The sequence below is a fragment of the Oculina patagonica genome, chromosome 7, assembly GCF_052425735.1.
Source record: "Oculina patagonica isolate OP01 chromosome 7, crgOcupat, whole genome shotgun sequence".
NCBI classification, from domain to species: domain Eukaryota; kingdom Metazoa; phylum Cnidaria; class Anthozoa; order Scleractinia; family Oculinidae; genus Oculina; species Oculina patagonica.
In genome coordinates, this window is record NC_135764.1 from 4,527,505 (window position 1) to 4,554,068 (window position 26,564).

The 26,564-nt window shown below is 38.1% G+C and overlaps 1 protein-coding gene across 3 annotated transcripts; it reads left to right on the forward strand.

Moving 5' to 3' along the window:
- The first annotated feature begins 1,528 nt into the window (after window positions 1–1,528).
- On the forward strand, window positions 1,529–26,130 carry LOC144660159 (uncharacterized). 3 transcript variants are annotated; one of them, XM_078520739.1, is made up of 15 exons: window positions 1,529–1,647; window positions 8,835–9,281; window positions 11,285–11,432; window positions 12,518–12,654; window positions 15,190–15,325; window positions 16,264–16,359; window positions 16,880–17,010; window positions 17,219–17,310; window positions 18,769–18,853; window positions 19,278–19,349; window positions 19,969–20,067; window positions 21,616–21,735; window positions 22,217–22,255; window positions 22,362–22,457; window positions 23,886–26,130. In XM_078520739.1, the coding sequence occupies exons 2-15, from the start codon at window positions 8,883–8,885 to the stop codon at window positions 24,339–24,341; spliced, it is 2,106 nt and encodes a 701-aa protein (XP_078376865.1). In that variant the 5' UTR covers window positions 1,529–1,647; window positions 8,835–8,882; the 3' UTR covers window positions 24,342–26,130. The 3 variants fall into 3 exon arrangements, with proteins under 3 accessions (XP_078376865.1, XP_078376864.1, XP_078376863.1); XM_078520738.1 differs by having other exon boundaries at window positions 1,538–1,650; XM_078520737.1 differs by lacking the exon at window positions 1,529–1,647 and adding an exon at window positions 8,144–8,406.
- The last annotated feature ends 434 nt before the right edge of the window (window positions 26,131–26,564 follow it).

Here is a 26,564-nt window from a genome sequence, read left to right on the forward strand (position 1 = left end):
CCACTACAAACTAAAACCACCAGTAATTCATCCATAGCTTAGTCAACAGAATAGGCTATTTCACTTAACGTTTTCCGTGCATTAATTATTGATAGGTCCAAAAGTTGGAACGACTCGTGTTTTGTGAGTGTGAAATTATCCGCCATGACACAGCGCTTCGCTCTCCACAGGTCTCCGTCACTTTCCATCAAACTTCCCTTAAACTGCATCTTTAGTCAAAATCCTTTCTACAATGGTCAAAGCAATCTATCTGCAACCTGTCTCCATTCCACAGTACAAAATCACAAGACCTGTCAGTTCAGAAACACGAAGAAAACACGCCTGCTACAAACTTCTTTTCGACGTCTTGCAGAGATGACTCGCTCGAAATTTTATCTTCAAGGCCTGTGATAGACCTGTGATACGACGTTCCAGCTATAGCCACTCCAAACTATAACCACCAGTGTTTGATCCGTGGTCTTGTAAACAGAATAGGCTATTTAAATCATCACTTTAACTACATCCGTAATTGCTAGATCCAAAAGTTGGCAGGTCAATTATTTGGAGTAAGCGTAATTTCCCGCCATGACACAAAAGTACGCCGTCGTTATTTGCCATCAATTTTGTAGTAAAGCTATTTCTTTTATCTGCATCTGTCCACAAATAGTCGAAGCAATGTCCATACAACCTCCCTCGACTGCATGGACCAAAATTATACGAGGCTGTCCACTCCAAAAAAACGAAACAAACACGTCTACTTGAAAATTATTTTCGACGATTCGTGGAGACGCGGTGCTCGACATTTTTGCCCATTTTTGACCGGATGTGACGTCAAATTTTCGACGATGATGGTAACACGAAAAATCCGCGAGTCTTTGGCCCCCCTGGTTGTAAAGCACTTAGGAAGCGGCTAGAGCACTCAAGAAGTAGGGAGAAACACTCGCCTACGGCTCGCGTTTCACCCTACACTTCTTTCGTGCTCTAGCCGCTTCCTGCGTGCTTTACAACAGAACAGAGCACAGTCGAGGCTTCTTTATTTGTTAAATAGAACACTGCCCCTATCGCCAACAAGAATAGCAACGTTAACTACTCACTACAGGCCCAGTAAAATTATAAGCTTACGAGAGCTCAGTCGGCTACACTGCTGAACTTAAAGACAATTCCATAATTATATATTGCCAGATAATTTTTTCTCAGTTATCATAACTTCGAAACCGCGAAGCACGTTCCAAATTATTGGCGCATTAATCGATTTTCTGACATAAAAGAAACAAAGGACATCTTTCAAATCTTCCATCAACCGTTTACACCTGAATCAAACCAGCGCCAGAAAGTTACGGAAATAGGCTTTCGGACGATGTTTTTACGTAACTTTTAAGCTTAATGCCAATTCAGTGGCCTAAATTCCACAAGTTCTTGTGATACAACATAAACAACATAATACAGTAAATCCTTTCCATGGTTGGACAGGCAGGCTTTAAGACATGCACTCTTGACTTTTAAATCTAACCTCAACAATTTAATCAACTGTTGCGTAAAATAAGACTCCCATTAACACCATTTTATGACGAGAAACATGAAGGAACATCATGTGATTTGATGCACGTTTGCTTACTTTTCCTCAGCGGACTTTTATCTGGGAGCAGTTTTCATCTTGGGCAATATTAGGTTGTAAGTATATGTCATCCATTTTGTAAAATAGCTTATAACACGGTAATTCCCGGGCGGCAAATTGAATGACAAAGAGTTGAAATTAAGCAAACCATGGCAGGGCAGCGTCGCTACTTAAGCAAATTGTTTACGAGTTCTTAATGCTGAAAAGCTCCCTACTTAGTTTATACATCTGTTACATCTTAACACATTATTATTAGGCCGTCCTTTACAGGTGCAGCAACAACATGAAATGACCAAATTTTGCGTTTTATGGCGAACATGACCCGAGGCGCCTAATCTCCCTAATGTTCTATCTTTTTGCTTCGGTTTTGAGCGTTTGGCTGTATTAAAGATAGTCTGACACTGCGAGATAATCTCCAGAGGGTTGTAAATAAAACAGGTAGAATAATAATTCTTGTTGTATTGGACAGAATTGATGTAGAACATTATAGAACAAATCGTGACAAACTTAAGAATCGTCCGAAGACAACGCCACAACCGCGGAATTGTGACTAAAGTACCTGAATTAAATCGAGCCAGCCTACGTGCACACTTAGAAGTCATGAATGGTCCCACAAAATATCGCAGTGCACGCAAACTAAGCTAAGGCTTCTGCTCGGAATGCTGGCCAAATTTTTGGGTGCTCGTTTGCTCGTGGTCACAAAATTTTTACGTTCAAGTATTCGCATGCTCGGTTTTTAGTGGATGTAGGTTTTTGAAAAGTGCTCGTTGCTCGCAAGGCTAACTTTTGTCAAAGCTCGTGCTCGCACACAAAAAACGTTGTGCTCACATGCTCGAAAAGACCATTCGATACCCCTAGACTTTGCTGACTGGTGCATAAGCTAAATTAAGTGCATTGTTTAATTGAAGAGCGCACTTGTGCTTGTTAAAAACATAAAACATATTTCGCTAGCCAAACAACTTGCTGTAGTATGAACTTCATCATAGATGTTTGAGTATCCACATTTAATTTTAATAACAGTTGGAGCGCGTGCAGTTTGGCACGCAAATCAGCGTAGAAAACACGCGGAATGTTTTCATAGCCTCGGATGAGTTATAAATAGGACAATTCGAAAACTTTTTGTTTCTAATCACAAACGCAGGGATATGGCTGGTTATCCCAATCGTTCTGTTTACATAAGGTTGTGTAAGCAGTTAGCATTACTTCTGACGTCATAATCGTGTTTACACAGGTCTACATCACAGGCTCAACAAACCTAGCTTAAACCAATCACAGCAAAAAAGACGTCACATAACCACAAATTTATTGAAACCTCACCAATGATGGTGCAACCCCGAGGAGCAACCTCAATTTGGTTCCTGTAAAATGATCTTCGGCCAAAATTTTGGTCGAGTGTCTAAATCGCGCCAACTTAACCTTAAATCTCCGAAACTCATGTCTTGACGGGAATTTGGCAATCAGTGGGTCCCATGCAGTAAAAATACTTATTAGGCAATGTTTGATGAATCTCGCAATTCAAATAAACCTGACCATACGTACCGGTCTGTATTATGCGGACTTTTGTCTTTTAATCTCCAAAAACAAAAAAAGAGAGCGAAAAAGTGTGACGTTTCTTTAAATAAATAAAAATCAAGAAATGACCTATTCGTACATGATCCAGAGCTCTTAAAGGTCCTTGAAACTGATGGGGTCGACTTTTTCATTACCGGAGTCTCGATTAATTATTATTTTTTTAAAGCAATGGATTTTCCGGCATGCAAAGGCAAACTAAATCGATAAAATCGACACTAAAATACATATCGACTCCATGCTGCTACGAATATCAACTAGACAACTAACCGGCAACAAACATTACAGATATCATGAAACGATCTAAGACTGGGCTGTCTTTTCGCCGCACACTAAACTTATTCGCCGCACACTAAACTTCGATAATCTAAGTCATTTCCTGATCACGGGGTCACATCATTATCGTTATCGGCGGAAATTGTTAAAAAAATAAGTTCCTAACTGATCCACCCTTTGTTTTGTATACACAGGACTCACCCAGTTCCGGGGGATTAAAAGTGACCAGATATGACTATCTATAGAACTTAAATGCTTTTTATCTCAACAACTGCGGTGTGAAGTTGAAAACAATGGAAACGCAGTTCAATATTTCAAGAATTTCCGTTCACAGTACCTTTGAGAGTACTTCTTTGTCCTGAAGAGAAGAGCAATGTAGTTTTATCGCAAGTTTGAAGATCCGGTCCCTCTATTTTCTACTGAAATAACGAGTTAATCATAATTGTAATATTGATCATTTCTGTGCTCGATCTAAAGAGGCTGTAATGCTGTGTAATTAGCTTTTGGGTTCTAGTACCCATTCAGATGAAGAAATTGGGAAGTTCTTTCACTTGGTGCCTATTTTAAAATACGTATTAAAACATGGTTCATACTTTTGAACGAGACCCCAGTGTGTGACTCTTTAATCAAGCATCTGCAGTACTTTCAGATCAGGTGGTGCTATTATTTGTCTATAAATATTAAAATGAAGCCCCTGAGCGGATCTTTCTCTGTGCAACAGCACTTTATAAGATGGTTCGTATAATGTGTGGCCATTCAAATTTTAAAAGCTATTTCAAAAGCATTCGAATGAATTCAAGTGAAGCCACTGAGCAGTACTTTCATCCATGCATTTTATTACAGTCATAGCTTTGTAGAGTAAGATGGTTCTTACTCTTTTTAATTTGTCTGAAATGAAGCGCTAACGTGGGACCATGCAGTCAGATTTTAAAAGCTCTTGAGCAGTACTTTCATGTGGCGCTATTATATTAAATGACATTGGTGAAGATGGTTTAAACTCTGTTTTGTCTGCAAATGAAACTCTAGTGTGTCACCATTCAAATAAACTATTGAGCAGAACTTTCTTGTGATCTGCATAATGTGTTGTGCAAAATGTCTGCAAAACGGGTTCGAACTTTTTTTCTGTAAATATAGCCCCAGTGGGCAGAACCATTCAAAATGAAAGCAATTGGATTGAGCAGTACTTTTCTGAGAAGCTATTCTCTGGAAAGATTTCTCCAACTGGCCTAACTAACTCTGAACTAGCTACCGACTGAATGTATATCTTGCGAAAACCGGCAAACGCAATCCAATAAAATCTTTGTTACGATATACAAAGCTATACATCTAAACTGCACTTTGTTTAGTAAATGGCTTAGTGAAGGCTAAACAGTTCCAAAAAGAGCTCGATAATCAGTCACTTTCCTATTCCGGCCATTTTCATTTCAGTCATACTGCACTCCTGCACTCCAAGACGTCCCTGCCTTCCGTTGATCTCTGCCGGATAACAAAGCACTTATCTTTGAGGGTAGCGAAGGGGTTGGGGTCATCCCATTTCACGCACAAATTTTAACCAAATTCACGTGTCACGTATACTTGAAACAGCAGAATTCACAAATCACCTGCCTTTTCTAGCTATTTTCACGCGTCACGGTCTAATTTTTGCCCTATTTTCACGCGTCACATTTTAATTTTTGGCCTTTTCACGCGTCACGCATAAACCCTTTGCTACCCTCATCTTTAGTACCGAAAGATCTTCAATCTTGTGGCTAAGATTTCGATCGGTTCTCTCCTTGACCTTCTTAACCACCTTTTTTAGCCTCCCGAGAAAAAATTCATTTCAACTCTACTTTGTACTTTGCACGAGTTTTCTTGCACGTAGGCTAGGCTTGCGTGATGCATCGCGGAAAAAGAACATCGAATTTGTTGGCTGCTTAGCCAATCAAAATTGAGATAAAAATATCTAACATGTCTAATGGTACATCAGATTAAATCTAGATGTAAAATTTAATCCTTTTGTGAAAATAGAAAGGCAAGACCGACCGATAACCTTAAAACGGACAATTGCTTCCGAAACGGAACCAAGATATTTTGCCAGGTTTTTTATTTCTCCTTAACAGCCCTAAAACAGGCCGGTTAAAATTTCGCGCGAAAAGAAATTCCGCGATCGACACGCAATTAGGCCTCTCTCGATTATGCTAGCATTTTCTTCGGCATTTTTTGGGAAAACGAGCATTTTTTTTCGTTTTTTCTTGAAAAAGAATTGCTAGCATTTTCTGTCATTTTTCATGACTGTGATCCAGATTTCAGCACTCAGAACTCAGAAGGATAAATAATCTTAAAGTTTCACAGTTTTGATTACTTAATTTGATTGTTTTCTGTCTGTTTCGACTGTTTGTGCGTTGTGTTACTTGTGTACTTGTGTTGTGTTACTTACGTGTGTGTTTTTTTATTTTTATTTTTTTAAAAAAATTAATATATTTTTTTAATTTCTTATTTTTATAAACAAACAATTATTAAGTATCACCTGTTGTTGATATGAGCATATAATGTAAGAGTTCGTACGTTTTGTTTGAAATAAAACAAAGTATTCTTTGGAATTCAAGTGGCATTTTTTAAAGAAATCAGGCATTATTTTAGCATTTTTTTGGCTTTATGCGAGAATTTCCAGTAGCATTAAATGCCAGTTTTACTAGCATAATCGAGAAAGGCCTACACGCAATTATGACCATACAAGCTGATTACATTAACCTTTTCTTTCTGACCGTAATTTCGCTTTGAAATCAGTTACAAATTAAATATCCTTCTTTTCAGGTAAAACACGAAGCTATACGCCTTGCGCACTGTCGCAGATGGCTTTTGTAGAAAAAGTGTAAAATGGAAGAAAATATATAGTTAATTTGAAATGTACAGATCAAAGAATCCGCCGTAAGATAACGCACCGAGCTAATTGTCAACGCAAAGCCGGATATTTCTACGTCAAAGGAAATAGAGGATATTTGTAGTAAGCAAACTAATTTTTTGTTTCAAAGTTAGGCCGATTTGTTGAGCAAATAGCCGGACGTTTACAGAGGCTCATTGTCAAAAGGTATCGGTGATTTCTCAGTTTTAAGAAAGCGCATGCAGCCGGTAAAGTTCATTTTTTTCGGCTCGAAATTTTCTATTTCATCCGGATGTTAGTTCTGACAATTTTGTTGCATATGATATGATATCTGTTATTCTACATTGTTATTCAGTCTTGCAGAGGGTTTCTCCTTGATAAAGGCGGATATTGTGGGTCTGATAAATAAATGATTTTAGTAGTCGAGTCTTGAACAAAACTAGATCGAAAGAAAGAAAGCGCGGAGATGTGTAGAGGAAAAAAGAAAATCTTACTCGGGAATGCTCATTTTTTTATGCTTCGTTTTTGAGTCGTTCACTAGAATCTGACAGCCTCGGCAAAATTGGGAAGAAGCTCCCCGATCGTGCGATGAAAGGACGAAATGGTTTTCGCTAATAACATTAGTGTGAAGTTTATTTTTACATTTACGATCTGACTCGAACGCTTGAGGCAGGCTGCGCATAGCTGCTATCCTAGTACTTTACTTGGACGCGGTTGCAAAACAGCGCCGCAGATAGATCTTCAGTTTAAAACCAGGGACGGCGGAGCAATTTTCCCATTGGGGGGGAGGGGGGGTGGGGGGGGGGCTGACTAGTGACTTGAAGTGGGGGGGGGGGCTTAAAAGACCCTTCTCTTAATTTAAGTCTTTATTTTTTCGGAAATTCTGGGGGGCTAAAGCCCCCAGCCCCCCGGCTCCGCCGTCCCTGAAAACCCACCTGGGTTGCTGTTAAGTATTATTATTTTTTTGAAAAAAAAGTCGCTCCATTTTACGATTTTAACAAATTGAGTATAATTTAATCGCATTACCACGTCTAATGGGCTGTTAATTGAAACAGAAATTTATAATTATAAGCGCTGGAGATAGCGTTGAATTTTGTTCAATGAAAGATAATTGCACTGTCCGAAACTTTTCTGAAATCACACAAAAGCTCCACCAAAAGAGATAAAAATTGCCTGGATTACTTACGTATATCGTTCTTTGTTGATTTTGCAAGTCATAGCAACCTTTATTTAAAGGTGCACTATTGTTATGCACTTAGAAAACAAACGAGAAATATCGTATGATTTTATTGAATGGCTTCGTACCCATGGGTATAGAACTATTAATATCGTTACATAATTTTCTTTATTAGTTAAGTTACAATGCAAATCAGGTTTTAAGGTAAACATTTCTGCTTGAAGGATTTTAATTCGAAAACCACACAGGATAAAGGCAAAAAAATTGGATCAGTTAAAGTTTCAAGCGAGTTGCAACTTATTTGTTAGTTTATGGACAATGGTACATTTACAAGGGTGTCCGGAAATGTCGACCGACTGTCAACTGATTTGATTTTCCGCACCGGCCTTTGATTTCAATGAATAATGAAAATGTCACAATAAAAAAATCCAAACCACTTTTTGTCCTCGACCTGTCGTACCACCTACAATAAAGCAATAGCATATCTTTTAGTGTTTTTAGGAAAAAAAAATACTGAAAACACCGAAAAAAAAATTATTTGTCTGTGAAGTTCGGTAAACATGCGTTCGCCTTTGATTACACAGCATTTGTTCATGTGCGCGTTTCCATGACGACGTGTTTACATTCCAGTCTATTCAACTTTTAAACTAATAAATCAATCTCTTTTGTGTTTGACCTTAGGTGTTGTCATTCAAATTATCGTTCTGTCTATGTTTTCGATTATTGGCTCAAAGGACATCACAAAACTGTGGACAATCCCAGCTCTCGACACGACTTCGCTACAGGTTCTCACCGAGTTACATCACACTAATTTGCGTGCAGTGTACAATGTAGTTTCACATTAGCAGAATTGTGTGCAAGGCGCGAATCACTTATCACCATGAACAGATCAATTCACAAGACGAAAGAATTGGATCAGCTATAGACCAGGTGACAGTTGCTGTTTTATTCGTCAGAGAGTCAACACGACTGTACCACTTTGATTAATAATAACGCAAGCTCGTGAATTTTAGCTATCGAATTTGGGTGGTCAAAGAAAAGTTTTCGTTGCCATTTCTCCTGCGTTCTGCCTTATTCTTGCAAAGGTTAATGAGTAGACAAGCAGTTTCTTGCGTGTTCATTTAAGATTTTATAGTTGTAAGTTATCTGTTCCGAAATCTTTGCCTAGACGGTCCTCAAAATCAAGCTGAAAAATTGACCTCGCACGCTGCAAGCGAACTAAGCGTACAGTGCACAGTACATTTTGACCTATAATAATGTTGTGTAGGTCTTCTCTGGGGTATTTTTTGCGCCAAAGTAACATTTTTGGCGCAAAATGTTAGTTGTGCCTCTTGTAATTGCTCTCTTGTTACTTACAGATGCCAGCGGCTGCTCCGCAACGCATTGTGGGATAGTTTCCCCCGGCAATGCACAGAACAACTGATCACAACGCTAATGGGGTGATCAACGGAGCCGTGAGAAAGCTCTCTGCGTCCAGAAAATTTCATGAGAGTAGAAAAATCGAGCCTACAAATATCCCTCGAATGGCGAATAGGAATTTGAACGGGAACGCGAAACATCATGACTTGCTTAATGGACAAGCGAAGAAAATTTCTACGACTTCTTTGGACCCGAATAGTTTCTTCGAAGCGGCGACGTTGCTTGGAAGTGTTGGTTCACTCAAAGCTGCTGAGACGACGGAAAGAGTTCGGCGAGGGAGCACTTCGCACGAAGAAGATATATACAAGGGATTTTCCTTTCCTTTTGAGAATTTAGTGTTTGAAGGTGGCGGGAACAAGGGAATGGCTTATGTTGGTGCTCTACAGGTATTTTTTTCTGTATTTATGCTTATATTTTGTGTTGTTGTGATCTTTTGTTTTGACAATTGCAAATGCGGTCAGAGATTCCTTCGCTACCGCGAGCGCGCGTTCACAAGGAATTTTTCACGGAACTTTCCCTTTGATCAGATTTCTCATTCGAGCTTCCGGGATTATGTTTATCCCGATATTATTCTTAGTTTATGTTGTTTGACAACGGCATTTTTTTTTATGATCGTAAATTCCTTCGCAAGTTGTAAATTAGCTCTTTGATTCCTCTAAACGCAAACTTATAAAATTCACACCACTGTTATTCTAAGACTTCTCAATCTGCGAAAAATATAAATGCGAACTAATCTGAAGTCTATATATTTAGATACCGGGTAAAGTTTTGAAATGTCTTGACTTCAAGATAACATAACTTCTGTGATATTTACTCCTTCAAAGATAGTGTGCTTATAGTTTTGATTGAAACACTTCATTAACATGTAGGGAGTTCAGTTAACTAATTAAATTGAGTAAATAAATGTATAATTTGTGGCTGTTAAGTATTCTGTCGAAGAAAAGAAAATATCGCCTCAATTCTTCGATCTAAAATCGATTTTCTCTGAAAATCTTGCTCGCAGACGAAAGTTTTCTTTGTCGTTCAGCGGTGTGTCAATATTTGACGTGCTGTGATGAAATACTGTACAGAATCTAGTCGGGATCAAGTTGAACAACAAATTTCGCAAAGTTGGCGAGATCTTAGATTTAGTTGCTGTAAGTTTTCAGTTTACGTTACGTTCAATTACACTAATGAATCAGACTTAAAATCAATAATCGAAGGTTTCAATTGTTTTTAATTTTTTATCAGGAAGATTATGCAAAGATCAACATCTTTTTTAACAAAATACTGTAAGCGTGTAATTTGTAGGTATGCGATTATATTCGAGGACATTAGATTACCATTGCGTCTGATGTACATGTATATTCTGATGTTAAATATTATTGTTTGTTTGTAAGTTGAATATTATTTACTACATGTGTTTTTTAAAAGTGCTGAAACTAAAAAAATAACAAATTAAAGTTTTGAACTAAAGCTTAAAAAGAAATGAGTTTGTATTTTAATTCCTCCCCAGTTGTTCAAAGGGTGGATAACACTATCCATCAGATAAATCTCTATCGAGTGGATAAGTGTTGACAAAACATACTACAGTATCCACTGGATAGTGATTTATCTGTTGGATAGCATTATGTACCCTTCAAACTGGCCTGGGTGGAGAGAGGCATTGTAAGAGAAAAGCATCTTGCCCAAGAACAGAACACAGCGACCTTGATCTAGCTAGGGTTCGTACCTGGACAACTTGCTCGAGAGTTTAGTGCCGGTGGTGGATCCAGACCTTCAGATAAGTGGGGCCCCCGATAATTCAGACCCTGGAATAAGGAGGTCCCTTCCGCTCTCGAAAATAATTTTTCTCGGCCATATGGGTCTCTATTTAGCCTAAAAATAAGGTGGGGGCCTGGGGCCCCCTCCCCTAGATCCGCCACCGAGTGCACTAACCATTAGTTCACATCATCTCTCATGCCTACTTTATGAACCACTCAAATGGATAAAATTAATGATGATCTCCATTATCTCTGTTATCTCCTGCTGTTCTAAATCATGAGGAGTTTGGAATATTTTTATTTGTTTACTGCTGACCATTCTGCAATGGCTCAGGCATCTTTGACTTGGGCTTGGATTTGACTCGAAAACAGATTCATTTACAAGTACATACATGTACCTGACTGTCGACACAGGGAGACCACCTGATCACTCACATATTCAAAGCTATGCTCTTAGAATAATGGCAGGGTGCCAAGAGGCTCTTTTGTAAGAAATCTTGGGTGCCCAGCTCTTAAAACCTTTCACGATTATAGCAAAGTTATATGAGTCGCCCAAAGGCAAAAGTAAGCTGCCTGTGGCGCCCGGGCTCTGCTACAGTGTAGAGCAGTCAGGCCTGATATTAATCTTATATTTATTGACCTGACAGGTATTGGAAAATGCTGGTATTATGAAGAACATCAAAAGAGTGGCTGGTGCTAGTGCAGGGGCGATCATTGCAACACTTATAGCTCTGGGCTATGACTCTCGTGAGCTAAGGGAATTTCTGGAACAGGATCTACGAAGAATTTTAGTTGGTGAGCTCACTGAGTGTGCATTCATTCAATAACATTTGATATGTTATCAAAAATAGATCATACACTTACAGTACATGTACTATACTAGCTGGGTATACATTTCACTTCTTCTGAGTAGACATGGTCTTTTACTTTTCCTAATGCCTTCATTTATATTAAAAACGGATTATATAAGTCTTTTAGTCTTTGAGAGGTGTCCTCCCAAAGACCAACCCCTAACGTCCTTGTTTGTGAGAAGGTAGGCAACAGTGGAGTAGGAGACTGCCTGTCAGGGTGAAGTACAGTGATATTCGTCCTCAGACTGCTACAGTAGCTGTGTTTTTTCAAAGGCCTGGCAGGAATCCTGAACAAGCTGGCAAATTTGGGCTCAAGCTCTGCAGGGGGCTAGTCACCCCCTCCAGACTCAATCTGTGACTACAGAAACCGTTTGGCATGATGGGAACAGATGATTTAAGTTTTGAAGGGAAAAAAACTTTGTGCTCCAGTTGCTTGTTGGGAGTGTGCTTAAGACTCTAAATGCAGTGGCCCCAGTTTGAGCAATGTCCTGGATCATTTTGTTGTTTCTTACCCATAATCATCCACTGACGTGTATAAATGGGTACTGGTAAATTTAATCCTGGGGGTAACTCTGTTAGTGGACTAGTGTCCCATCTAGGAGAGTCAGAACAGGTGTTAACTTCTAGTCACTTCATGTTACTACATTGTAAAACAAAAGATAAGCACTGTCTTGATTGAAACACTGCTAGCATAGGCTCAAATGCAGACTTAATCTTAACCTTACTTTCACTTAATAATATGTACTACTGTTTTAGTCAACTCTCTAGCTCTAAAAAATGGACACTGTCGGGACCAGCTCCAACTGTCTGTTTTAGAGAAGGTGTATGTCTTATAGGGAGTTAAGGTACAGTAAAAATGACTGAAAAAGGCAGGGATGGGACTAACACCAGGTGTTCGTCTTAAAGAGGTGTCCATCTTATAGAGGTGTCCATTAAGAGGGAGTTGACTGTATCACTATGGTGCTACAGTCCTAGTACACACAACAGTTCTAACACATCATAAAAGTGTTTTTATTTTGCTTCCCAAAGATCACACATGTGGATATTGCAGTCTTCTTCCAAACTTGCTCAAAGGATTTGGTTGGAATCCTGGCAAAAGAATGTTGAGATGGTTTGGTGAACAGCTCAAAGAGAGGACAGGTGATAGTGATATCACTTTTAAGGAGGTGAGTCAACATAGATTAAATTCTCCTCACTGGTCTCCATACATTTCTTATATAACTAGTTGGGAGAATTTACTGAAATGTTAACCCCTCCCCCCACTTAGGGCCCTGATGTCAACAAATTTTTCTTCACTTGTCTCCATAAATTTGTATGTGCATAATTTTTAGTCAGAAGAATACATGTATTTCACTTTCACAGCTAACACTAAGTTTGACTAAGATTTGTTTGAAACAGTGCCTAAAACAGCATGGCTTTGGAAAGTCTTCAATATTAAGTTTTTATTATACAAAATTTTTACAAAATCGGTTGTTGTGAAAAAAAGAAAGTTAGCTTACAGTGTATTTAAAACTGTAAAAGAAATGCTAAACAAAAAAAACAAAAAAATTTAAATTCATGAAAAATTATGTGCCACCAAATCTTTCTTCCAAAAATTGGAAACTAGCAAATTGCACGAAAATTTACCGGTACTCTTTTCTTTGACTGCAGTTACATGTCAGTCGATTAAAAAAAAATAGGTTAAAATATTTCTGGGTCCAGTTGTGCAGAGGGTGGATCCACCAAATAAATCGCTATGGATTAGTGTTGACAAAACATACTGCGCTATCCGCGGGAAAGTGATTTATCTGGTGGATAGTGTTATGTGTCTTTTAAACAACCGTGCTAGATGTTTATTGTATTTAAGAGGTCTAGCATCATAATTTGCATTAAACTGTTGCGTGTGCAACAAGGTGTGACATAATATAAACACAGGATTTCATGCTGTGACATAAAAGTTGATAAACATTTGAAATTTCAGTGCATATATAGCTATTGTATTGTATTATTTCTAAGGAGTGAAGTGTAGCCGCTGAACATGTATCTGCGTAACATTGTATCAGAATCGGGTGCATTGCTAGGAAAATCTAGTCATCAAAGTTTGCATCATGTTACTATCAGCTCTTTTAATTATATTTCGCCGAACAACAATAATTAATTATTGAGAATTGAGAGTTGTAGAATTGAGAATGTTCAAACTGATGTTCTATCAGATATTTGTTTGGTTTTGGAATGTAACTATGCTTTGATATAAAATTCTACAAAAGTACTTAAATTATTTTGTTTTGCCTGCTTTCAAATTAATGTTTGAGTAATTAACTCCCATGGCTACAGGCGTCTTGCTAACAACATCATCTCTTCTTTGAGTTCTTTGTTTAACATTGACAAAAGAAAATCAATGAAGCAGCAAATATATAATATACTAATGACAGTAATTAATATTGATCATCTGTGGTAGAGATTCTTATCTTGTCATGAGGAAGAAGGTTGAACTAAATTTTCAAGGCATGGGGCAATTAATATGGGCCTAAAGGAGCTATGTCACTCTAATGCAGTTACTTTCTTGATATATGTCTGAATTACTTTGAAAGTGAAGAAGTACTCAAAATAATAGTTTTCTATGCTAGAAAAACACCAAAAAAGGAGAATAAACCAAAAAATAAACAAAAATTTGCCAGTCTTTTCAAGATGCGGAGTAAGCTCTTTTAAAAATATTATTATTCTAAAACAGGGTCAGTGACGCTAATCTTAATTTATTATTTATATAATTAGAGCTATTGGAACTATTATAATATTTATTTATATGCAAAATACTGTCCATTGCATCTAAGCGTCAATGTGTCATGAAAAAACATGTTCTAATTGGGTATCAAACGTTGCATGTTGCGTCATCAATCTTAAAAGTTTGAAGGGGTCTCAGACAATGTTTCACATGAGCAATCATGAAGTTTAATTGCTGAAAAATAAATTTTATGCCAACAGAAGACTACAGAAATTTGATCAAATGAAACTTTATTACACAGCAAAAACATTTTAAAGATTTCAAGTCTTCTATATTTGTTAACAGGATGAAACTGAACTGTTTACAGGTCTTTACGGAAAGTTATTTTTATAGGAAGCGGACAGTGCCAGACTCTCGGCTGTTGCACCATTATGCCTTGCTAAACATAGCATTTTTGTAACTTTTATTTTTATCGTGTTTTATTCCAATGGTTTAGCGAAACAAAGTCCAAACTTAACAACTTAGCTGCAAAAGGGTTTAATCTGCACCAGTTTAAAATACTTTAAGGAATTTTGGCTGCAAAATAAATTTAGTGGTATTTATCACCAGTTCACTTTTGTGATCAATCGAATGCTGTCTAAAACTCTTTCAAACTTTGAAGTGTAGTGATGAATCATGCAAAATTTGATACCCAATTAGAACATGTTTTTTTTTTCTCGAAAATGGGCAGTATATTTTAAGCTTTATTTTTTGAAACTTCCACCTTCATACTTACAAACCATACATCAGACCATTTCTAAAATGAACACTTTTACGAAGTTATCCCAATAGATAAATGTTGTTATGCAAGACCTGAAGAAGGGCAATAAAACAGCTAAAAAACTGATGAAAAGAGATTGGATAACTTTGGAAAATTCCTGTTTAAAAATCACAAATTTTGTAAAGCTTACAAAATCAACCCAATAAATTCATGATTTTTTCTCAATGCATGCACATGTAGGTTTGGGAAAGATTTGGTAAAGAACTCTGCATAGTTGTCACCAATTTGAACCAGATGTCGGTGGAATACTTTCATCCCAAGACAACACCAAATACACCAATAAGAAGAGCTGTTAGAATGTCAGTTGCGCTCCCAGGTAAGTCAATAATTATTAAATTAAATGTGGTCTGATATAAGAGCGGTTTTCACTTGAGTGTCGAAAGTTAATTGCGTTTGCTTTGGTTTTGCATTGCTACGCTTAGTGATTGGCTTAAAAATCTCGCGCCACTTTCTCAGCCAATCAGAACTAAAACCAAAACCAATCGTGACTCGCTCGCGCACGTTTTCCCGCGCTTCGTGCCGGCTACATGTATTTGCTTCGAGTTTTGATTGGTTCACTGGATTGTCTGTGTCCTTTGTGATTGGCCAGAGTAATTACTTTGGTTTTGGTTTTACGACACTCAATTGAAAACTGCTCTAATATTTTGTCATTTACAGACGGTAAGAGTTAATAATTTATTATTATTGCTATATAAAATTATTATTATTACTACTTTTATTAATTTTAATATCAATGTTATTAATGATTATATTTATAAATATTATTAAATATCAATATTAGTATTACCAGTAATTACAATAATTATTAATAGTTTTAATATTTTTTAATACAGCTTGTGTTTCTGCAAGTGTTAGGAAGAGTACAAACAGTTTCTCCTTTTCTCTCAAATGACTTAGCGAGCTACTACAAAATTAGTGAACGATTAATAGCGATTACATTGACGCAGTGAATGAGTAATTGACTGTTTTACCAAATGGGAGCTAAGTTAAACCTGCAGTTACATGTGTTTAATATTTAGTACATACTCAGGGCTGTCATTTAGGGCCGTAACCCATAACACCTGTTACAGCTGAGTTCACTCAATGTTACAGGTGAAGATATTGATTGGTGTTATGTTACACTTGTATGCAAAGCAAAAGGCTATACGTACAGAATGGGTGATAACTTCAATGTAACAGCTGCTTAAAAACTAAACGATCGACAGCCCTGCATACTGGTGTCCATTTTTTAGTAACAAGTTGATTGTATTTCAGGCGTGTTCCAGTGCGTACGTGAAATAAACAATGACTATGAAGATGTCTACGTTGACGGTGGACTTTTGTGCAATTACCCGATTCATGCATTTGATGGTATGTATTTAGTGCTTGGAGGTGACAGAATAAAAAAGTGATAAATAACCTTATTATTGATGGGAGGCACGGTGGTATAATGGTTAGTATGCTAGACTCCAGATTGAACAGTCCGAGTTTGAGCCTAAGCCGCGGTCATTCTGTTTGTTCCTGGACAAGGCACTTTACTCTCATAGTACCTCTCTTGACCCAGGTGTATAAATGGGTACCGGCGAATTTAATGCTGAGAGGTACATGTAACCCTGTGATGGACTAGCATCCCTTCCAGGGGGGAGTAGAAATACTCCTAGTCGCTCAATGCTACGGGAACTGGAATAAGCTCCGGCTGCATGGGCCACTTGGCTCGACACAGACTTGTACTCTCTTGGAAGGGTAGTGATTCATTCATGTGAGACCTTCTTGAGAGCTGCTACCTAGCCCGTACAAAGCATATAGAAAACAACTGAAGCTACGTTTTTACTTACAAAGCACTGGCATTCCTCCCTGCTGACATGCATGCACCTTGCTCATTTGTTTCAAGGTTGGTGGCTCTCCATGGACCCTAAAGACACGTTTTTCAAGAAACTGCAACCTCTGGAAGACTTTGCAAAACTCTTTGAAAAGTCAGAGAGGTTTGGGTCATGGAATACAAAAACATTAGGCATAGTTTTGGTAAGTGATGAAACGTGCTGCACGTACATGTAAGTGATAAAACATGTATTATACATGGTCAAAAAACTTAAATATTTTCCTTGTTGCTTTGTGATTGGTTGGTAAGTCATTCAACAAAGTAATCTAGTGGTCAAATAAGTTGATGTTACATTTATTAACAGTAATATTGCATTAAAGGGTTAAGTTGTATTGTATCTTTTCGTTATAGTTTTCCCATACTGAGACGGAGTTAATGAAGACCCTACTTACAGAACGTGAGGGAAACAAGCCTCCGAAACCACCAATCACCAAACTTGCAAAGTAATTTATAATAATCATATAATAATATTAATTACATTATGATATAAGTAATTTACAGTAGAGTACTTTTCCAATTTCGTTTACAACCCTAAAAAATCATTTTTCGTTGAATAAGTGCCCATTTTTCAAAATGTAGCTACCGAATGCTCGAATGCTCGAATTAGCACCTGGGGCGCTTATTTAATTTCATGAAGCGAGAGGAGAGCGCTAATTCGAAGGGGGGGGGGGGGGGCGCTTATTTCGTTTATCAATTTTCGGCCTCAAAATGACTTTATTTCTATAGTGAACCCACACTGTAACATAAAAATTATAAAAAAACTGTAATAGCTAATTACTTTTGTGAAACTTGAGCCTGAAACGTTCTTGATGTTCTTAAGACATTCTCAATCAGGCGGTGGGTAAAGTCACTGTAATTCCAGGAACGTTTAAGGCAATAACAAGTAGTCAGCGATTTGGCGCGAAGTTTTACCAGGAACTTACTAGACTGACGTGAAGCACCGATGCACTCACATGGATATTTCCCTCCAGGAAACGAGAAGTAAACCTGTGTGACGTTAAAGGACCTAATAGAACATCCGTACTGTTATGTCACATAAATGACCGTAACGTCTTGTATATCATACGTTCCGTAACTCTTTTTTTTAAGCGATGACGTCAGAAAATCGCTTATTGTCATCGCAAGACCGACCCGATCTTTTTGTCTGTTTCGGTCGAACAGAAATCAAGTTTAACTTGATAACAAGAAATCGCCGCGTAGAACGTAAAAGCAAAATACTCCCGTGCAGTTAGAATGGAACACTACAATGTATAAACGAAAGAGACTAATTACATATGATGGGATCTATTAGAATTAGTAGACAGAAATTTTTAACTCCTATAATAATAAGGGCCGCGATGGGCAAGAGACCATTTGACCTTTCTCGCAGCTTAAAAGCTGACTCCCGCGTATCGTATGTCGTTTATCGGAAGTCACACACTACAATATGACGCAATCTACTGTTGTTCAATTGAGCAAATCTACGAAGAAAATGTATTATTAACTTTGCATCCTTGGCCTGTGAATTTATAACTACTGTTAATTCTGTATTTATTTGAATTCCATCATATCCTAACTATGCGATTTAGACAATCACCAACATTGCATTGGATAACAGTCTTTATCACGCCCTCAATTATGTTAGACCCTTTGTGAAACGTCATCGCTTCTGCATGCACTGCATGCCGTTTATTTGGTGGGATGGGGGGGGGGGGAGGGCTAAGTCGAGCATTTACGGTATATGTACTGTACATCTAATATTGATATGTGCACTGCAACTTTCAAATATGCAATAGCTTATACACATGTAAGTACGTTTTTCTGACAATCTGTTAACTTTACTAGAAACAGTGCTACTGTAGCTAACAAAGTTGATATGGAAACACACACGAACTTGATAACTTTTTCTCGTCACTTTTCAGACAAAGACTTAAATTGCAACATCAACAAGCCATGATGCACCAAGAGCATCAAACGATGGTGAAAGCTGTTGGTAGATTTATGGCGGTATGTACATGTTTTGCTTTTATTTCATTCACTGTTATTCCCTTAAACCTGAAACTCGGTGCCATAGAGTCTCTATGGGTTATGAAAGGGGAGGGTAACAGATTAACAGTATCCGCGGGATAAAAATGCACTCTCAAATGTGTTAACAGAAAACTACTCTTCAGTGTGGAAACTTCACATTGAAGGTTTGACACCAACTGGCTTAGGATAACAACCTTCCTCCAGCTTGTTGAAACGCTGGATTATCGTAACATTCTCAACCGGAACCGTTATCTAGTACTTAGTTATATACACTTATCCACCGGATAGTGATTATGTGGTGGATAGCGTTATCTGTTCTTTTAACAGTCGGTGCTTCAGATACTTAAGCTATCTAGCCAGATAAAATAACGCAATATAACGAGTAATAATTTCTTACTTACAGGAACTACAACGAAACAATCTAGACGAAGACAGCATTATTAATTTAAAAGAGTTAAGAGGAGTCTTCAAGAATGTAAGTAAAAAACCTTTTTCAAAGATACCATCTTAGCGAAGCAATTTCGATACAAGTAGCAAAGAATCGTGTTTTTCCTGAGCTCATCATTTGGTGAACTATTATTATGATAAAGGAAATCACGAATGTGACGAGAATTATCTCTTTGCGATCGATCAAGAATAGAATAAAAGGCATAGGGCTTCTACATGTACCTACACAATGTTAAAAACTTGAAATTTCTTTGTTTATAGATTATGGTAATAAGGGAAGCCTCGAGCCACGCCGCCCATACTGTCGGAGCTTATCCCGGTTTCTGTAGCATTAAGCTAGGAATATTTCCACTCCCCCCTGAATTGGATGCTAGTCCATCGCAGGGTACCCCCCCCCCCCCCCCGCATTATTTCGCCGGTACCCATTTATACATCTGGGTGAAAAAAGGGGCTCTATGAGAGTAAAGTGTCTTGTCCAAGAACACAACACAGTGACCCCGGCCAGGGCTCGAACCCAGACCGCTCGATCCGGAGTTCTGCACGCTAACCATTAGGTCACCGCGCCTCGCACAAGGAATATGGTAACAAATAATACACATCAAACTAGTTTGAAACTACAACATTAACATTCTTCATGTCAAATACAGCCTATGGAGTTTACCAAGGATGATGCGGAGTTGTTGTTTGGTCCTGATGCGGATTACAAAGCAGCTTTTGAAGAGCTAGATACGGACGAGGATGGGGAGGTAAGAGAGACTTGATATGTTTCAGATGCAATTGGATACCTTGCATAGGGGCTTATTAAAAGAGCACTGAGCTACTAAAAAAACGAATCAATTTAGTCATATTAGAGGTTCTCCACTATAGAGCTTGTTTAATCATCATACATCACTTTTATTTACCGTCGGATTTGAAGAGTAGCTTTATATAGCTAATGTGTCCGAGCATTTCAACAGTACGCACAGTACAACGGGCAAAGACCAGACCACAACACCGGGAACTCCATGCCCTACTCTTTACGATAAGTGTGCGGGTTCTTTTACGTCCCCTGCTGACCGTGACACTCAAGATGCAGGAGACGGGCCGGGCTCGTCCTTATCCGAGAAGACTTGAATATCTTACCATTTGCAGATGTCATTGCAAAGGCAGCATTTTCTCCTCCGTTATTTTAACCTGAGTTTAGATCGTTACGGTATAGAGACTTCTGTTCGTTCGATGACTACAGGGCTTTTTTGTGTTTCGTATCGTAATGTTTAGAGATTTCAACCGGGCCGGGGCGGTATTCTTGTATGCACATTCATTTTTTGAAGATACATGTAAGCTTTAGTACATCAAAGGCAGTAACAATAATGATTACATGATAAACTGAAGCTCGCTACCTTTACTGACTAAATGAAATCCAATTAAAGTTACATATTGAAATACTTAAATTGCGTTTGCAATTTTAACGAAATGAGTCATTGTTCCACTCACAATTTCTTCAAGAAGCTTGTCTGCCAAGAAATAAAAATCCTCGTCCAGATATGTCGAATTCTGCACCAAATTGAAAAACCGGTTCTCCATCAACTTGTTGGGACGTTAGGGATTTAGCTGAGTTAACCATGCTAAGCGAGAGCCACCATTGACCTAAAGTCTTACTGTAGAACTTCTACTGCTGCTTCTGTCTCTACTTCTTATTCTAATCGTACAAGCTCGATTAGGACGGTTCATCAATGGTCTGAATTATAGACATGTTTGGGTAAGAATCTTGGTGACCTTGGATAACTCGAGACAATTCTGAGACTTAAGAAAGTAAATACGAACACAGACCTTCATAAATAATCAAAACGGAGAGCAAATGTCCAATGACAACATCGGAAGAACTAAAACTAAAAGGTCACGAAACTATAACAGGAACTTTCATGGAGGTCCAAGCCAAGGTCGGCAGACAAACCCAAACATGACCGCCATGGAAGATATTGTTCAGAGCTAAAAGCTCTTGATAAACTATAAAGACAAAGCTTGAAATCTTTGTGTGGGCTGTCGGGTCCTTAAATCACAAGACTCGCACGGTAGCTACAAAATGATAATTAATGACCGTAAACTAAAACTGCTCAGTTCTAAAAATAATGGTAAGCTTCACAACACCATCTTTGAAACGGAAAGTTCTTTCCGATGGTGAGCCACCTAGGAGCCTTTTGAACAAAAATAATTCCAAGGAATTGTTTGGAAGTTTATGGTGGTGTAGCAGTCAGCGAAAGACGACGTCAAAGTTTCACTGAAAAAAATCATCTATCATTTACCTTCTTCCGCAGATCACGTTTCAAGAGTTAATGGCTTTCATTGAGAAAAAGGGAGTAAACCTGCAAACCCGATTCTTGGGCTACGCTAGAAAGGACATCAAACATTTAGGAGAATTTATACAGACATTACAGGTAAGTTAGTGAAGACCGTACTTTTGTTGGCTGCTCGTCTCAAACTTTAACTCATGCACCAACTGCTTAATAAAAACTTTATAAACTGGCTCTGAAGATAGAATTTTGCAAAGTTTCTATTAAGGAATTTGCCGGAACAAACTCGAAAATCAATGAGGGTGAATCTTTTCAAGTTTATCGATGTACTTGTGTTACGTACATGTAATTTATCCTCGCTATCGAAGTAATCCTTACGTCGTAATGGGTTTCTATCATTTGTCAAGTACTGTTCTACAACAGAATCAAACTATTATTGTCGCGCTTCCTGTGGGCTTCTTGTGTGTATTCTTCTTCATGTATTGCTTCGATGTTCTCAAAGTTGTGTTAAAAGTCGCCGACTATTAAAACAATAATTATTGGGAACATCTCTTTAAAACTATTTGGCTGTGTTATAATTTTATGTATTTTAACATTTTTCTATTCTTTTTTATTTTCATATAAGACTGCGTTATCTGTTAACGTTAAAAGAGTTTATGTAGAGGTAAGTGATAATTAGTTACCCATTTACTAGAGCAGATTTGATTTGGGCAACTGTAATGTCGTACGGAAGAGTGACATTTTTCTCGTCTTTTTCTTCTTTCCTACAGAAAAAGGACGTCGAGCGAACAATTGGTATAGATACTGACTACATTGAGACAAACGACTTCAACCTGGAGCCTGCGGACAAACTGTTCCTCATCGAAGTAAGACCTCTTTAGTCTTATTATTAAGCTCTCCGAGCAAATAGACATTCCTTTTGCATAGCCCTTTCAGGTGACCTTGTCGATCATAAAAGTGATCGTGGTAAGAAATAGATTCCAAAAATGAAATTTGTACAGGTCCAAGCTTTTCTTACGACCACTCTCGTAAGCGACCAGCTCACAATTTACAACCTGGGAGCCTTTGTTGAATTATTTTTTCAGAATCTCTTAGTCGCCGTGTCCTTGGTAATCCGTCAGTGAAGTATGTGTGTTTGTCGAGCAATTCAAATTTTAAGTAATCGATAATCTGACACCACCACTTGAAAGATCACGGTAAGATTGGTTATTTGACCAAGTTTGATGCTTTTAGGACGAACAGAAACGAAGTTATGGACCTTGAAACATGGTTAAAAATCCATACAAAGTCTCTAATTGTGAGCCAGCGTCCCCCAAAACCATATAAACTCTTAAAATTATTTATCGCGTTTTGTGACAGCTGTAAAATCCCCTGCCAAAGACCCATTATTTGAAAGAAACTAAGATGAAAATCACTATGTTTGCTCATTTTAAAGAGTATCACAAAAATCATAAAAAATTTAAGAGTTTATATGGTTTTGGGTGACGCTGTCTCAAAATTATAGACGTTTGTATGGATTTTTAACCATGTTTCGAGGCCCATAACTTCGTCTCTGTTCATCCTAAAAGCGTCAAACTTGGTCAAATGACCAATCTTACCAAGTTCTTTCATCTGGTGGTGTCAGATATCGATTATTTGCTTAAAATTAAAAACTCGGGGCCCCAGATCCCTGCAGCAACCATCGGAACGGCCAATCACGTCCCTCAGCCCCCCAAATAAAACCCCCCCTGAGCGTGCCTTATGTTCTTTAAAAGGGGCTATGTCACGCAGTTTTAGGCAATACAAGTATCGGCACTGACCAACTGGTCATAGAATTAACCGAAATATCACAATAACGGCTTAAAACTGTAGAAGAACTCATAAGAAAAATTAATACAGAAAGGCCAAAAAGGGGCATGGATGAGCAAAATTCGAGAAGATTAAAACGGATTGCGTTCGGGTAAACTTGAAAAACGTCGGGCCGACGTTTTTCAAGATTGACTCAATTAGTATGAAAGTGTCATTTACAATGCTCGAAAATCACCCTTGTTTGTTATGTGGCCGTGATTTTGCCAATAAAAGACTTTTGCTCTGCCAATTTGACGTTTAGAGTCCTTAATAAACAAAAATAAAGAGAATTACCAAAAATACCGTTACCTAGCCCCTTTTATGTTACTTCTGTGAATTTTGTGGCGCTTTACGACAATATACGCTTTTTGATAATCTCTGTATTCTCATCACTTGTATGCTTGGAAATGCATTAATATTGTATGGAGAAATAACATATCGCTTTGATTGCGCTTTATTTTCTCTAGTCTGGCAGAAGAGCAACCAAGGCGTTTCTCCGAGAGTTCAAACTACGTGGGGAAAAAGAGAAGGAGAAGCTAAATACTTCAAACGTGTCTACCCAACATTCAAGGGTTACTGTAAATGTTAGATGCGCTTCGAACTCACCAGATACCCAAACAAAGGTGGTCTCACGAGACCGTACGGACTCTACTAATTCGCGCAATGACAGACAGCGAGCTTCTGTGACTTCGGTAACGTCATTAGAAACAAGCCAGGATGAAGTGCCCCCTCGCAGAGGGTCAGCAATTCGCTTACCACCCATCGCAGCAGACAAGACAACGTCACGGTCAAACCCACCTCGGAGTGATAGAGAGGGGTCTGGGGATAGCGTGACGAGCGCGAGGAAGGTCAATGTCGATGTGGGACGAAGTCCTAGGCTTGGTGGTCGAATAACTACAAGAGTTGGTGACATGCCAAGTTAAGTTATAGCTAAAACTATTTATTTCCAGTCGGAGAGCTGTGTGACTGTCGGTTCAGGGTTAGCTCTGGAAAACGGTCGTTTCTCTTCGTAGGCTCAATTCTTCCCGCACTCGAGAGACATCTCAAATTTTACTCGAAAAATGCCATATCGATGACGTCGCTCTGGAGAAATTTGTATATTGTTTCTTATTGGTTATTGCTTGGTTCAAATTTTTCACGCGCAAGTAAAGACCAATCAGAGACAATACACAGATCTCTGTAGAGCTACGTCATCACTACGTCATTCCCTGACGTCTTCCTCGAGCGGGGTAGAATTAAGCGCGAAAGAAAAGCGCGAAATACGAGTGTTTTCTTAGGCGAGGTACAAGGTAACTAAGGTATTAAAGATATCAGTGGTGCGGTATGCTTGTGTGCTTTTGACCTTGAAGAGGTTTTGTTCTGGTCTCGTAAGGGAAGCAAAAAAGGTTCGCGAGTTGTAAAAAGAGCTTGTCGCCCTAGGGTGAAACCAGGATAGCAGCAAGAAGTGACTGCTTAGGCGATTATAATAAATATTGGATATGTTGTACAAATTAAATTCTTACTTGGGGGTTTATACCGCGTTTGACATTGTTCACATTAAATAAACCAGGTTAAAAAAAAAAATGAAAAGACGCTTGCATTTAATATAGGGTCAAATTGTAAGCTCATACTATAGTTTTGTTGTAAAAACTTTCCAGAACAACTTGATTGTATAAGGCAATTTTTAACAATGTTTACTAGAAAAGAAAAAAAATTTTCGCAGTTACGTACCAACTTTCTAAAAGTTAAGAAATTGCAAAGTAAGCCTAAAAAATATCAAGCTTTAACAGAACGAATCCATGAACTCTGTGACTGATGTTGGTGCAAACACTCTGTCATTGAGTTATTGAGCGATTTTTACTTGAGAGTCGAAAGTAATTCGCATTTGCGTCGGTGTTGCACAGCTACGCGTTGTGATTGGTTTAAATAATTCGCGTCACTTTCTCATTCAATCAAAAAACAACAACAACAACAAACGATCGCGACTCGCTCGCACACGTTTTCCCGCGCTTCGTGCCGGCTAGTGTATGCGCTTCGAGTTTTGATTGGTTCACTGGATTGCCTGTGCGTTTTGTGATTGGCCAGAGTGATTACTTTGGTTTTACGACACTCAGTCAAAAATCGCTCTAAAGCGACTGGGAGCTGGTCAATTGTGAGTTCTATTTATTAATGATTTTGTGATAATGTACATGTATATATGAGAATAGTCAATAGTAGCTGCATCTCACAATGGCATTGCAAAGGTTTTCGTCTTTTTCAAGTTTTGTTTTTGCCAATACCAAAGTTGTTACGTAACTGACGATCTCTTTTATCAATTCTACCTCGACTCTTGTAGTGTTAAATTGTTCAACTTGTATGTAAACTTTGAAAACAGAGGGATATTCTAGATAATTATGTAGTTAGAAACATGGACATAACGCCCTTTACCGCGGATTATTTCGTGACATTACAGGTTGAGTAGGGGTGGGGTGGGTTAGTGTACATTTTGTTGCATATGTTGACCTATTGATAATTGAAGTTTTATGTACAAAGTATGACCATGTCAATAGAATATGTATAATGTTTGTTACGTATTCAGAGCACCCTTGTTCTATAATACAGACACCTATAGTAAGACTCCTTTACCGTCCGTCTGTTTAGGAGCGTTGTCTTTAAAGTGCGATTTTTGCATTCAGTAATTTTGTTTGTTACTCTTGGCAGAAAAGTTGAAGTGACTAATAAAATGAAACACATGTTAATGTAAATCTTTTTATGAACAATATTGGGTAGTGAAATTATTTAATTTTCCACGTCATCTGACAAATTACTTAGGATTATAAAAGTGGACCACAGTAGTTGCTTGTTACCATGGTGACTGAATTTTAAGTTGGGGAGGGGGTAAGGTTGAGGAAGTTTGGTTTCAACGTTAGTGGGTATTTGAAAAAAAGGTTAGGTGAAGATAGCAATACTGCATGATAGGTCATGAAAAGAAAAAACGCTAGAACATAAAAAAACAAGATCAACAAGCTATGCAGTCGACTAATAAAACTATAAGTCTGAATATAGTCTAAAGATAACTGATCGAAAGAAATTAAATCGTTCTTCATTTAAATATTTAGCTCAGATATTCAGGGATTGAGGGCTTATTTCCGGAACTTTTTGGTATCTTAGTTTAACATTTTTCCAAG